Source organism: Limulus polyphemus, unplaced genomic scaffold (genome assembly GCF_000517525.1).
Source record: "Limulus polyphemus unplaced genomic scaffold, Limulus_polyphemus-2.1.2 Scaffold6483, whole genome shotgun sequence".
NCBI lineage: Eukaryota > Metazoa > Arthropoda > Merostomata > Xiphosura > Limulidae > Limulus > Limulus polyphemus.
In genome coordinates this window covers 30,389-44,950 of record NW_013672093.1, presented here as the reverse complement: position 1 = coordinate 44,950, position 14,562 = coordinate 30,389, and the positions used below count along the sequence as shown (strand labels likewise).

General features: G+C 31.7%; 1 protein-coding gene across 1 annotated transcript in view; it reads right to left on the bottom strand.

Annotated features, from left to right (window-relative positions):
• Window positions 1-231: 231 nt before the first annotated feature.
• The window catches only part of LOC106473758 (OTU domain-containing protein 5-B-like), a 38,738-nt gene continuing 24,407 nt past the window's right edge, over window positions 232-14,562 (bottom strand). Inside the window, exons 5-10 of the mRNA XM_013934438.2 lie at window positions 7,473-7,621; window positions 7,013-7,075; window positions 6,588-6,713; window positions 6,278-6,461; window positions 4,713-4,883; window positions 232-3,439 (exon numbers count right to left, since the gene is read on the bottom strand). Of these exons, the coding sequence (XP_013789892.1) occupies window positions 3,315-3,439; window positions 4,713-4,883; window positions 6,278-6,461; window positions 6,588-6,713; window positions 7,013-7,075; window positions 7,473-7,621 (818 nt within the window). The 3' untranslated portion in view covers window positions 232-3,314. The remainder of the gene's footprint in view (window positions 3,440-4,712; window positions 4,884-6,277; window positions 6,462-6,587; window positions 6,714-7,012; window positions 7,076-7,472; window positions 7,622-14,562) is intronic.

Sequence of the window (14,562 nt, the reverse complement as noted above, 5' to 3'; positions counted from 1 at the left end):
TTTTGTCATATGACCTGGAATGACCAGTCAAAAACACGCATGGCTGGGTGACCTTTCTAGTTTCTTGGTTGTTATTTAAAAAGTGAGCCCCATTTCTACTTACACATAATTATAAATTTTGTCATATGACCTGAAATGACCAGTTAAAAAGACGCATGGCTGGGTGACTTCTTGGTTGTTAAAAGGTAAGTCCCATTTTTACTTACAGGTATTGGTGACACAGGAAACCACTTCATCACTTGGATGGTTTATTGAAAATAATTGAGTTATACAATTATAAAACAAAAGCCTCTATTGTACAAGTAAAGTCCTTAGGTACATTTTGGTTTCACAAATTACCTCTTCTCTGTCATAATTTATAACATGATTTTTACAGAAAGAAAACTAGCGTGACTCATTCTTCTTTTTAAACTTCCTTACGCATTTTAAAGTAAAATGTACACTTTTTGTGGTCAAAGATGTTAATTTTGCACACAATTTTATTCATTTTGTGAAGAACTTACACCTATACTTAAAAAGTAGGTATGATATTTTTCAATTACCAATTAATAATATAATCAACAGTGTTGTAAAATAACGTTTTTTTTTCTTTAAAAAACAACAAAACTTGAGCTATTATTCACATGTCGTATAATGTTCTACTTGCACCGAAATGTTTCAATTTCAGGTTTTGTAACTGAAAAATACCACATCTATATCTCACCAACCACTTTACAAAAACTAACAAATATATCTAAACATTACGATTTTGAAGTAATATGTTTTATATATATATACAAAATGTTCTTTAAACAAATTCACACACTATAATCTAATGTAGTCAAATAAGTTTCAGACCTAGAGATTTTATGTTTCCACTTTTCTACCAACAAGCGATATGTTTTTTGTTTTTTAACATGGAAAATGCTTTTCTCAAACGGTTCCAAAGAAGAAATTCTTGTAACATTCTAATTGATAAGACAGTTAAATGTTTGTTATTTAACATACGCAGCAGAAATGTCACACGTTAAATAATGTAAATAAATTGAATTTGTAAGTCTCCTCCGCTAATGGCACACATCCAGAATGTTTGTTCTTAAATGTACGTGGCGGAAATGTCACACGTTAAATAAAGTAAATAAATTTAATTTGTAAATTTCGTCTGTTGACATCCAGATGGACAGACAGAATCCCTATCTTACATTTATTTCATACAACTCTTTTACAACATTGACAATAATTCTTGTTCACTTTTTAGCTCTTTCATACAAAAACTACTTTATTCTTATAAAAGCATCAAAGTCATTACACAAGGAGCACCCCCCTCGAACACCTTTATTTAACAAGATCACAGTATAAAAATGCAGAAGCATCCCCTCTTCCTTCTACAACATTTAGTGTGGGACAACTCTTCTCGATCACAAATCAATACGTAACATGTATGACATAACTTTGCCTTTGTCTGTATATAAAGTAAACCCAGACTCCTACAGCAGTCCAAATTATCTTGTATGGTAATAAGCTGATACCATTACTTCAGTGGCATTAAAGTTACTTATAAATGTGGATGCATGACAATGTCTTATGTCCTTATAATGATGGTTCTCAGTTTCTTTACTAGGAAAATTTAAAATTTTAATAACACAAAGTTTATATTCCAACAAGGTTAATACTACCACACACCTACATACTTGTATTCTTCGGCATGTTTAGTACAACATCATTAAAAATATCCCCCCCCCCTTTTTTTACTTGGTTTTAGCAACAAAAACAACACATTAATGTAAGAACCACAAAGATTCTTTCATGTTGATAATAAAAACTACATCCATTACCTATGAAACGTTGGACTCCAAGCATCCGTTACTTTTAAATTCTAGAAGTAGCAATATGGAAACTAAAATAGTACATTCTAAAATCTTGTAATTATACTTACAATTGCCAATTCATTTATTATTTACTGGATGGAGAAAGTATAATTTATTAGTTAAAGAGCACCATACCATAACTCTCAGATGACCTGTATTAAGAAATCCTTATTAACCGTACTTCGTTGTTAATGTAATTTACTCTATGTGCTAGCAAACCAAGCATCTTGAAAGATCAAACACATTTTCGTTCAGTCCTCAGACTCCAGTTTTTAAAAACCAAGTGGTATTAAAGGTAGGACCAACGAAAACCATCACACTACATTTGAAGTCGTACAACACATGTGGATCAAGTTTCAGAACAGTATTAATAATTTTTCATAAGTGTCAGTCCTTCAGTATTAGTGCGTGCATTGGCTTCTATACTAATGATATGGGATGTAATGATGCTGTAAGGAGGTAATAAGAGAAAAAGAAAATTAAACAGAATAAAAGCAACCGAAAAAGAAAACTGTACCAAACAGATTTGTGATCATTACCATACCTTAACACTTTTCTTTCTTGAATATCACAATTCTCCTCACAAAGGACGGCTTTAAACACTCGGGAGTTCAAGCATTCTTGAACCGGGTATTAAAAGATTAAGTGAATAATAGAAAATGCTTTCCACAATTTGACTTTTCTGTATCAATATGATTATTTTTCCATAGTTAACTCCCATACATAATACATGAAGATAGTTACAGTGTTGACCCTTTTTTTTACAAACATCATTATAAACCTTGGAACAGTTGAAACTTGCATAAAACTGATCCTTCTGTGCCAATCATGGAATTTATTCAAAATCTTACACAAAATCAAGAAAAAAGCAAATAGCAGGCGTATAATATTTAGAATGATAAAATGGAAAAAGATGAAAAACAATCTACACGTTTTCTTCTAACAGTTTCTTTTCTTATTAAATAATCCTCTTATCTTCTATATTTACAAAATGGGAAACCTTACTCAATTCATTGACGCTTTTGGTGTTTGGTTTACATTATTCGGATAGCATAAATACCAATCGCATTACTTTTAGCACAAGAAACAAAATAGAAGGTAATCATTACTTGTACTTAACAATGAAATGAGTGTTTAATGTTCTTTCTCCAACCCACTAAAACTGATTGAAATACCACTTCTGAAGCATTACTTCTAAAATATGTCGTTTTACTCTTACTTCCTGCCTGTTTGTAATTTCAAGCAATAGTAAATTATTCAAATACTGAATTAGAGAATGAAGCACAAAATTTTGAAAACCAAATCGCACCTGAATTCTATAGATTTTCTTCAGTAGGGTGGGGAAAACCTATTAAAATATTGAAAATATGTTATTGGTGCAAATGCATAAACTTCTGTCTTTGGATTTTAGTGAAAAAAGAAATTATACCATCATGGATCTAACAACAATTTTGTACAAAGACTTTGTTAGCTAGAGGGCTGATCACCATCTCTAGTACTTGATGCTGACCGTTTCAACGAGTCAAGGTACTCCTGTTGGGACTGCGCTAAAACTTTAGCAAGTATGTCCGAGTCTTCCCATTCTGTCAATCCTGCAAAAAAAGCACATTAACTGGTATATTAGCAATTTATCTGTGAGAATTCACAGGAGACAACTACTGCAATAAATATTTTGTTTGGAAAGATTGTTAAATTGTTTTCAAAAATTTTCATAGCAACTGATGCATCCAAATCTCTTCTGATCCCCTGATATTAATATCTAAACACATATATTTATTTTAAATGGTATGCCTGTGCCACTTGTCATGTAATTAAGTTCAGGGCCTCCAAAAAACCCCTTTATCTCATATTTGGGGCTTCAATACAAGAATTACTAAAAACAATTAAATTTTAGATACTGAATTTGAATGTTCCCTTATCTGTCCCCGATTCACTTCTGAGAACCACCATTCTGTTTTGAATGGCTAATCATATATTAATACCAATTTTCAAGTAAATTTATTCATTTAATCCTGAATGTCCCTCAAACATGTCCACATTTGGGCATTATCAAAATTTTAAAATAAATTGTTTTCTTTGTTTAATGAACATCAAGAGTCTGCTCAGAAATATTCATATGTGGGCTGGAGATCAAATGTTTCCAACGAATCTAAAACCTTGAGTTCATTGGCATACCATGAACCCCCCAGTGGCACAGCGGTATATCTGTGGACTTATAAAGCTGGAAACCAGGCAGATCACAAACAGCCCATTGTGTAGCTTTGTGTTTAATTACAAACAAACATACCATGATAATTTTCTTTCTTTCCAATAACATACACACACATGAACTTATAATATACAGTCGATTTGAAAAATGTTACATTTATAGTTGGATTGCTTGCTTGTTTCATGATGTAAATAGTTTTGAATATTATTCAAATCTATTTATAAATTTATGCTTATATTTTCATAATTTATCCACTTGCCATGTTCATAGATAAACAACTGTTCCAGTGTCAGGTTTATTTTGAGACGTACAATAAAAAGGTAAAAGACATTTTGTAATATTTCATTACTTATTTGAAATAGGAAACAGGTAAACTTTGGGGAGTTTCACGGTTAATACCTTTTCTTAACGGCGATACAAAACTTCAAACTGGTGTGGTTATATAGTTTGTTCCACATACGTATCCGTAGCAGAGAGAGATAAAAGTGAACAGGCCAGATGTAATAACTTTGTATGACAGTTCAAATGAAGTTATGAAAACAGTCAATAATAAGTTGTTAATAATTACTTGATAAGTTAATAACTACAAGAAACACTGAAAAAATTTACAGAATTCAGCGAGTTCTAGTCTCACCAGCCAAACTCTACAAACTTACCAAAGACTGATGGAGGAAGCCTATTCATGAAAGTTGCTGTTTCTATAAGTGAAAAACCTTCTTGACTATTTGTAGCACAGCTATTTGATGAGCAAGCACCAGCTTCAAGTCCTAGCAGATCATCCATGTGACCTCCAGCCATACCTGAACTTCCAGCTTTTGGACTAACAGCTTGGAAGAAGAAAAAAAAAACTGTACAACACAAGCTTCTGGTTGACAAAATGACTACATGGATAGCCTCTTGTTGTCTCTGCACAACAAAAGCTTCCAGTCAACAAAATGCCTACATGGATAGCCTCCTGTTGTCTCTGTACAACAAAAGCTTCCGGTTGACAAAATGCCTACATGGATAGCCTCCTGTTGTCTCTGTACAACAAAAGCTTCCGGTTGACAAAATGCCTACATGGATAGTCTCCTGTTGTATCTGTACAACAAAAGCTTCCGGTTGACAAAATGCCTACATGGATAGTCTCCTATTGTATCTGTACAACAAAAGCTTCTAGTTGACAAAATGCCTACATAGATAGTCTCCTGTTGTATCTGTACAACAAAAGCTTCCAGTCAACAAAATGCCTACATGGATAGTCTCCTGTTGTATCTGTACAACAAAAGCTTCCGGTTGACAAAATGCCTACATGGATAGTCTCCTGTTGTATCTGTACAACAAAAGCTTCCAGTTGACAAAATGCCTACATGGATAGTCTCCTGTTGTCTCTGTACAACAAAAGCTTCCAGTCAACAAAATGCCTACATGGATAGTCTCCTGTTGTCTCTGTACAACAAAAGCTTCCAGTCAACAAAATGGCTACATGGATAGCCTCTTGTTGTCTCTGTACAACAAAATGCCTACATGGACAGCCTCCTGTTGTCTCTGTACAACAAAAGCTTCCGGTTGACAAAATGCCCACGTGGATAGCCTCCTGTTGTCTCTCTACAACATAAGCTTCCAGTCGACAAAATGCCCACGTGGATAGCCTCCTGTTGTCTCTGTACAACAAAATGCCTACATGGACAGCCTCCTGTTGTCTCTGTACAACAAAAGCTTCCGGTTGACAAAATGCCCATGTGGATAGCCTCCTGTTGAATTAAAAGTATTCTTCCACATATTTCTCCACCACATAACTTTATATTCATCTCTCTAATAGTGGAAACTTGTATATTATTATTCGGTGGAAAGACAAGTTTCTCTAGTTCTTTATCTTTCAAAATGAAAACTACAAACCACAAAAATTACTCTGTTGCAGAAAAAGTAAACATGAAAATTGTTTTAGGATGCTTCATCCCCTGATTAAAAACTACAAACTACCTGACCATATATAATCCACCAATTTATTACAGAATCTGTAATACTTTATCATCAAAGTTATATACTATTTGCTTTCTACTCAATACATATACACATCTCTTGGTACCATTAACTTTTACAACACAGGCAAGAAATATATAAGCAATTGCTTTTCTTCATGCTTAAATTCACAAATTCGAGATAAAAATGTAGTTAAAAAACATACAATATATATACTCACAATTTTATCAATTTACTTTTACACAAAAACTTCCAGTACCTTTATCAGGTGGTCTACAGCTTTTATCTTCTCCATGATTATCTATTCTGGGACTGTTAGAAGCTGAGTTGTTTCCACGGATACGAGGAGGGGTTCTACCTGCTGCTAAAGGTGACACGTTTCCACAGGTAGCTCCATCAGCTGTTGCTAGACTAGAACTTGATGTTTCTGTTGCTGATGGGGTCTAAAAAATTCCATGTTACAAGTACAAACACATTTTTAATACTTCTAAACTATAATCTGTTTCAATTCAATACATATTTTTTTCCTCAACATTAAAGATAAATATATTTATCGTTTGAACACAAACCTTTTTTCTTGTTCTCAATTCGTTTTCTCTTAACCACTCAAGATAAGATTCCCTTGCAATCTGTTCTTCTATGGCTTCATTTGTAGCCTCCCAATCTGTAGCTCGAAGTTTATCTTCTAGCATAGCCTTGAGAAAATAAGTTTGGAGTAAGAATCAACATTTATTGATTCTGATTAATGTTTGAACCTAAAACTGTCGTGATTTTTATATTAGGAAAAAAAAAACTTATAAGAACATATTACATCAGATAATTCACCGTGTAAAATTAAGTAGAGGTTTAATAACTTATAGATGTAAAGGGTTCGTAGAAGATGTTTTTAAAAAAACTTAGGATAAATAAGTACCACAATCCCTTTATCAATACCAATGTTTAAAGGGCATAACTATAAATTTTTTTTTATATCACAAACCCCCCTTCACTGTACCTGTTCTAACTGAAGATTCTCTGAAGACCTTATGGCATCCATTATCAAACTTTTCTCCGCAGCCTAAAAGGTAAATTAAAAATCCAGTTACTGGTTATGTTAATTGTTTTACCATGAGACAAGGGAGTTCTGACTAATAACCACAATTTTGTGAAATAAATTAACAAGAACTTGTTTGTGTTTAAAATGATAGACATTACAGGAATAGTAAGGATAGTTTCAAATTAAAGTCCAATATTTTTTTAAATGAAAGCTCAGATACACAACACTAGATTCGTTTTAAGCATGATAAATTTATATCAAATTAATGTATATTAGTAAAGTAAGAGCAATAAATGTGATAATGAGTTTAAAAAAAAAATGTCTTATCTTCAGAGTTAACACGACAAAATCAAATCTACAATGTAACTATTTTTAACCAACAACAAAAATTTTAATAATAAACTGAGGGAATAACTACCCCTGGTTTATAAGCTGGGAGTCCCAGTCCAACTCCGATAGTTGCCTTGTATGGGTCAACAATGGAATTATAGTGGATGTTTCTGTGGTAACTTAATCTGATGGGTTCATTGTCTGTTTTATGCATACCATGGAAGGTATTAATTGGTTCTGAAAACCACAAACATTGATGTATCAAAGAAAAATTAATTTTTGTACATCCAGAAACATTTTTTATTACATCTGCATAAATATATTAAAACCTTTACTGTATATTCCTCAAATGTTTCAATTCATTTTGAAAGAAAACTGATTATTATATGCAAATTCTAAGTAGATTTATCACTGTATTGAGGGCATTAATGAGTGAAATAAAAGGTGTGAATGAATTATAAGGAAAACAAAAAAATATATTTCAATTTTATTTATCAATAAGATTTCTGTGCAAAACTCTAACTTTGAAACTAATCACAAAAGAAGAGATAAACTTAAAGACTGGTTTTAATTATAGATTCCCCAAGTTGTATTTTAAATCAGAAAACAGATGGAGAAAGCTTTATGTTAAATGTACCAAGAATTACAACCATTGCTGGAATTAACTTGGAAGTTGATATTGTGTAATCAATTTAAAGAGAAAACAAACAATTCACATTTCATCATATCCATGGCAAAGACAATATGTCAAATGTAGTTACAAAATATATAATTAACATACCAATGAATATGGAATTTTCTAGAACAAGATAGGTTCTTTGTCCATAAAAATGCCTGTAGATGGTGGTGTATTCTATCTTGTGAAGTAGAAAGTTCTTGTTTTCTTAACATACCAGAACAAGTTTTACTTATAGCCCACCCATAATCATAAAGTAACCGTCCCCAGTGATGGGAAAAGTGTAACCGTCCCCAGTGATGGGAAAAGTGTAACCGTCCCCAGTGATGGGAAAAGTGTAACCGTCCCCAGTGATGGGAAAAGTGTAACCGTCCCCAGTGATGGGAAAAGTGTAACCGTCCCCAGTGATGGGAAAAGTGTAACCGTCCCCAGTGATGGGAAAAGTGTAACCGTCCCCAGTGATGGGAAAAGTGTAACCGTCCCCAGTGATGGGAAAAGTGTAACCGTCCCCAGTGATGGGAAAAGTTTAACCGTCCCCAGTGATGGGAAAAGTTTAACCGTCCCCAGTGATGGGAAAAGTTTAACCGTCCCCAGTGATGGGAAAAGTGTAACCGTCCCCAGTGATGGGAAAAGTTTAAGTTAAACTATTAATTTAAATTATTTCCTGGACTTTAAAAAGGTTAATTGTGTTGCACTCTTGGTTTCACTCAGAACCAAAGCTCTGAGTTACGTATACCACCCACCGAGAAAAGTAATTGTTGAGCATTTCGGCCATGCTAAGAGCCACTCAACAATAACATACGGTAAATCTACATTTTTATTCTTTAAGTTACGTCACATTTTGAAATGTGAACGATAGTCTGATTAATTCCTAACAATTTAGTGTAGAATATCTTGCTGGCGTAATAAAATTTGTCATTAACATTATTCATGCCTGTTCTCCCGTCATTTCAAAAGTGAATGATGAGCTTCGCTTGCTTGTGCAGCTTTTCAAAGGGGAGACAGACAAACGCTAGGACAGACACACCACGGTTCATAATATATATAAGACTGTACACCAAGTTATAGTGTTGTATGTTTATTTCTATTGGATAACAAGGCCTTCTTGAAAGAACATGTAAGCAAAATAGATTGACGTAAATATTCTTTAGAAATGTTAAAACTGATGTTCCAAAAAGTTAAAAATAAATTACGTTTTGTGCTATAAACATAAAACAGATTCTAGCACGGCGTAAGATCTATTAATAAGTAAGAAAGAACACTTGTGCAACAAAATCACATTTCAGTATCTTTTCTTCATAATATTGATCTAGAAAACATTATATCATGATATTCTTATCAATGTTTTTTATTGAATTTACATTTTCTACTTTTTACAGTTAAGGAATAAAGAAGAATGATTAATGTTGGTATGAATAATAAGCTCTTACTCTTACAGTTCACAAATTTAGTGGTAACAAATGATGATGTTCGCATTACATTTGTATTCCACTAATGTTGAAATCATGGTAGAAACCAAACCAAATTTAAAGTTAATTCATAAACTCCCAATAAACCTTAATGAAACAACAAATGACTAACATACAGTCTTCCTAAACTCCGTCATAATATCTAGTCTATGTGTTCCAAAGGTAATTTCTACAAACCAACTGTACATAGTTAAAAAAAAACAATTGAGGTATTGTTAGTGAGTTCCAAGTTATAGTAACTAACATACAGTCTTCCTAATCTCCATCATAATATCTAGTCTATGTGTTCCAAAGGTAATGTCTACAAGCCAACTGTACATAGTTAAAAAAAAATAATCAATTAATAAGCCAAAGTGTGAACAACTCATTCTTCAATGAATTAAGCTTCAACATGTAAATTCAAAATTATAAAAAAATTAAAATTATTTTATTACAAGTTACAGCTTTTACTGTAAAAAAGCCAGCACAGTGATATGTCTGCAGACTTACAACACTATAAACTGGGTTTTGATACCCGTGGTGGGCAGAGCACAGAAAGCCCATTGTGTAGCTTTGTGCTTAACTTCAAAACAAACAAACAGTAAGGAAGATTTGTTTTAAGAACAGGTACGACGTTTCAACCACTGGTGCGACCATTCTCAAGTACACAAGTTTTAACGGTAAAGAAAGTTTTTCATACTTAACTCTCTCAACAAGGGCTCAGTCGAGTTAACTGACCACACAACTTCTTTGTACTTATTTAAAGTCTTTATAGTTTTGATACTACTAACTTTTAACATGGTAGGTTGGCAGACTTTCAGTAAACATTACAAGTCTTTCATATATAAAAAAGCATATTTTTAGTGAAGTATTTTTAACAAGCTAAAAAAAGATTTGTTCGTGAATATATCAAGTATTTGTTTTGACTAGTCCATGGGCAAAGTGATTTTTATGTTAAGATTAAAAATACTTTCTTCGTCTCAAATTTCATTTGCATAATTTCTAAAACCTCCTAAATACATTTCAAATGTTTGTTTTCAGTAAAATCTTTTATTTTATTGGTTATTTTCTCTACCCTAATTCTATACAAGGTTGGTCAATTTAACCGACCTCGTAACCACTAAAAAATAAATAAAAAAATCAAAATTATCATTGTTTCTTTCTAGAATGACTTCAAATTGTAACATGAAACTATACTTGTTTATCCTAAGTAGCTTTATACTTGTAACAATATACATCTATTTATGATTACGTTTTATTGCCCTTTGAACCATGTCTAAGTACTATCTGTTCCATTATAAGTTGTAAATCACTTGGGACATGTGCAGCTCACGTTATGCTATCGAATTACATTACCTACGTGTTGCTCTCACGTGTGCCTCGTGAAACATTTTTATTATATTAATATTATTATTTATTTACCTAATCTAACTTTAACTAACCTGAAGAGATCTCTATTTTTACATTTTAGCTACTTTTATAATAATATATATAAATTATAAACTAAAAAACAAGAAATAAAGTACTTAACTGGGTCATTTTTTTTGCTGTCGACTGTCGATGACACTTAACCTACTTTCTTTTATATGAATGAAGCTTGTACTAACAGAGAAACTGACAATTCCCCATTCAGAAAATAACGTAATATAATACATCATTTGATAGTTTAAAAACTTTGGCTTTCTACTGATTATACATAATATAGAATTAAATGGACGAGAGAACTATTAACAAATCCTGAAAGAGAGGATGTGACAAGAGGGGTCTGATTTTCTATTTGATGGCTCTGTAACCAAACAAAATTGAAGGCCATAAAAATTATGGTTTGTCTGAGAAATGATGATTTTATTGTGGGTAATTTACATTAAATTTCATACTTATTGGAGGGGTGGTGAATAAAATAGAAAAGAGGGGATGCCTACAAAAAATATGTCACATTTCTCATGCTAGGGGTAATTCAGGATTTTGTTTAATATTGCCTTATAAAATTAAGAACTTAAAACTTATATACTATTAAAATATGGATTATTAACTAAGATTTTATACTATACTAACTGGTATAACAAAAACAAAAAGTAGTTTAATAAAATTTTGAATGTAAGTCACTAAAACCCAATGACATGCTCAGTAAATGATGCCCGGGCAGAGAGGGTTAAATCAACATTCAAACTACTTATGTAAATTTTAGAATTGATAGTGGTTACTCATGCATATGCTTATCAATCCGCGTGAATTGAAAGATTATTTACTTATGGCTATACCACACAGTACAATTCCTTAATGGTAAATATACTGAATAATACATCTAAGTTAACTCAGTCAAATACTGACCTTAACCCCACAAACAACAAAAAATTGAACCTAATCAAAACATTATTAAAAGAAAAAAATATTTCTTTTAAGCATTATAATTTTTTGCATACAAATCAAACAAGAAAACCAGAAATCTATGGTTTACCAAAGTACACAAAATCCCAATAACCTTATGCCCAATTATAACTCCTTAAAGTACAACCTTGGTAAATACTTTAACTGGATTTTGGGACCTTATGTTTCCAAAATAAGCTCCCAATTAAAAAATACTTCACACTTTCTACAACACTTATGTAGTTTAGACAGTAACATTATGTCTACCTTTGATATCGTAAACCTATTCCCTCAAACCCTTTGTCATGAGACAATACAACTTACTGCAGAAGTTATTTCACAAGACCCTAAAAATATAATCAACATAAAACAGGAATATCTAATTGAATGGTTACAACTAGCCACATTTATTTGCTTTCAATACAGAAACTTTCTTCGGGTTAGGAGGACTTGTCATGGAAAATTCATTAACAGGTACTCTGGCCACTCTTTTCTTACATCACATAGAAAAACATACCTTAGTCACTTCCATATATAATCCTGCATTTTGGCTTAGATATGTAAGTTACATTTTCTGCAGCTTTACTTGTCAAGGTGAACAAACAAAATTCCTTCAACTACAAACATAAAGACATACAATTGCCAGTGGAAAATAAAACAATCACACGATAAATTGTTTAAACGTTAATATCACCTCCCCCAAGGCATCATCACTATAATTCATAGAAAAAAACACATACAGCAGAAATTACATTAATTGGTTTTCTAATCATATTATACACCACAAGCTAGGCACTCTAAAAAGCCTCTTAAAATTTATCATACACTATATGCACCACAGGAAACACCAATGAAGAAGTTGCACACTTAACTTAATACTTTACTAACGTAAAACCAGTTCCCTACTAAAGTAATCACAGAAACTATTAATGAATTTAACAAACTCAAAAATACTACAAAACAAGGGAAACCTCATCATTTGCACTATACCAAATATTAGCATATCTCTACTAGACATTTCTAAAAGACCAGCACATAAATATAACCTTAATACCTGGATTCGTTTTGAGCCCTGGAATGAAAATTAAACACCATTAAAATATTATATAACAAACCCACCCCACCAGAAAACATTTACAAAATAAAGTATAACAGTTTTTTTTAGCCTTTTACATACAGGAAACAGGACGTAACTTAAAGATCAGGTTAAAAGAACATAAAAAAAAACCCTACTTCTCAAGTCCATGAACAACAAAAAAAAAGTTTTTCTTAACAGAATGTCATAGTACTAAAACATGAGCCTGACATTAACCGAAGAAAAATCAGAGAAGCTTAATTAATAAATTCAAACAATCCCACAATTAACAAATACCCAGGCACTTCTGTATATGTCTTTGATTGTTATTTCCCTAGACATTCCTAATTTTATACAAACATTTCATGTAACATATTCTATATTTTTGTTATATTTATTCACTTTTTGTTTCTTTTTAGCCACGAATAAATAATCTGTCAATTCACAAGGATTAACTTGCACGTGCATGAGTAACCACTATCAATTCTAAACTTTAAATACATTGTTAGATTGTTGATTTAAATACTAAAACCTTCCTTACCATTAAAATTTGTGTACTTGTGATCGAAATGTCATACCTGTTCTAAAAACAAATCTTCCTTACTGTAAAAGCTGTAATTTGTAATAAAATAATATTTAATCAGTACGTAAACTAAAAACTAAAATTGTCAATATGTCAACAACTCATTGTGACACATAAATTAAAAATTATAAAAAATGTAACTCAAAGTGTTAACACCTCATTAGTGACACATAAATTAAAAATTATAAAAAATGTAACTCAAAGTGTCAACACCTCATTAGTGACACATAAATTAAAAATTATAAAAAATGTAACTCAAAGTGTTAACACCTCATTAGTGACACATAAATTAAAAATTATAAAAAATGTAACTCAAAGTGTTAACACCTCATTAGTGACACATAATTTAAAAATTATAAAAAATGTAAGTCAAAGTGTTAACACCTCATTAGTGACACATAAATTAAAAATTATAAAAAATGTAACTCAAAGTGTTAACATCTCATCAGCTACAGCTTCAAGAAACAAATCCTAAATTTTAAATACAAAAAATGTTCTCTCTCCAAAACATTTAGCTTTGGAGATCACTCTTTCATAACTGTAAAAGAGTGGTACAAGAAAGTTAATCAAAGTCATTAAACACCAATTAGATCATCAATAATTATTAATTATGAATAATTAATGATTTATAAATAATAATGTATTTTCTTTACTTTCTCTAATATAGAAAAAATTAACATATTTTGTTATTTTTTCTTATAAACCACAAAACAGCTAAAAACACAATAACTCACAAACATTCCAACAAGTTAATCATAACTTCATCCAATAAAAAAAACTATACATTTTACTTAATAAAAAATACAACTTCCAGTTATATGTTGACTCTGTGAGAAATTTTGTTTTTTTACCCATTTAATTGGGGCAATTATTTTCTTGAAACAGTTTGTTTCCATCTCAAGAAATGCCATTTTTTACACATTACACTCCATCAAAACTAGCCAGCTAACCCTTCCATTTATCACACATCACATTCCCTCACATCTAGCTACTTCTCTCTTCCATTTATCACACATCACATTCCCTCAC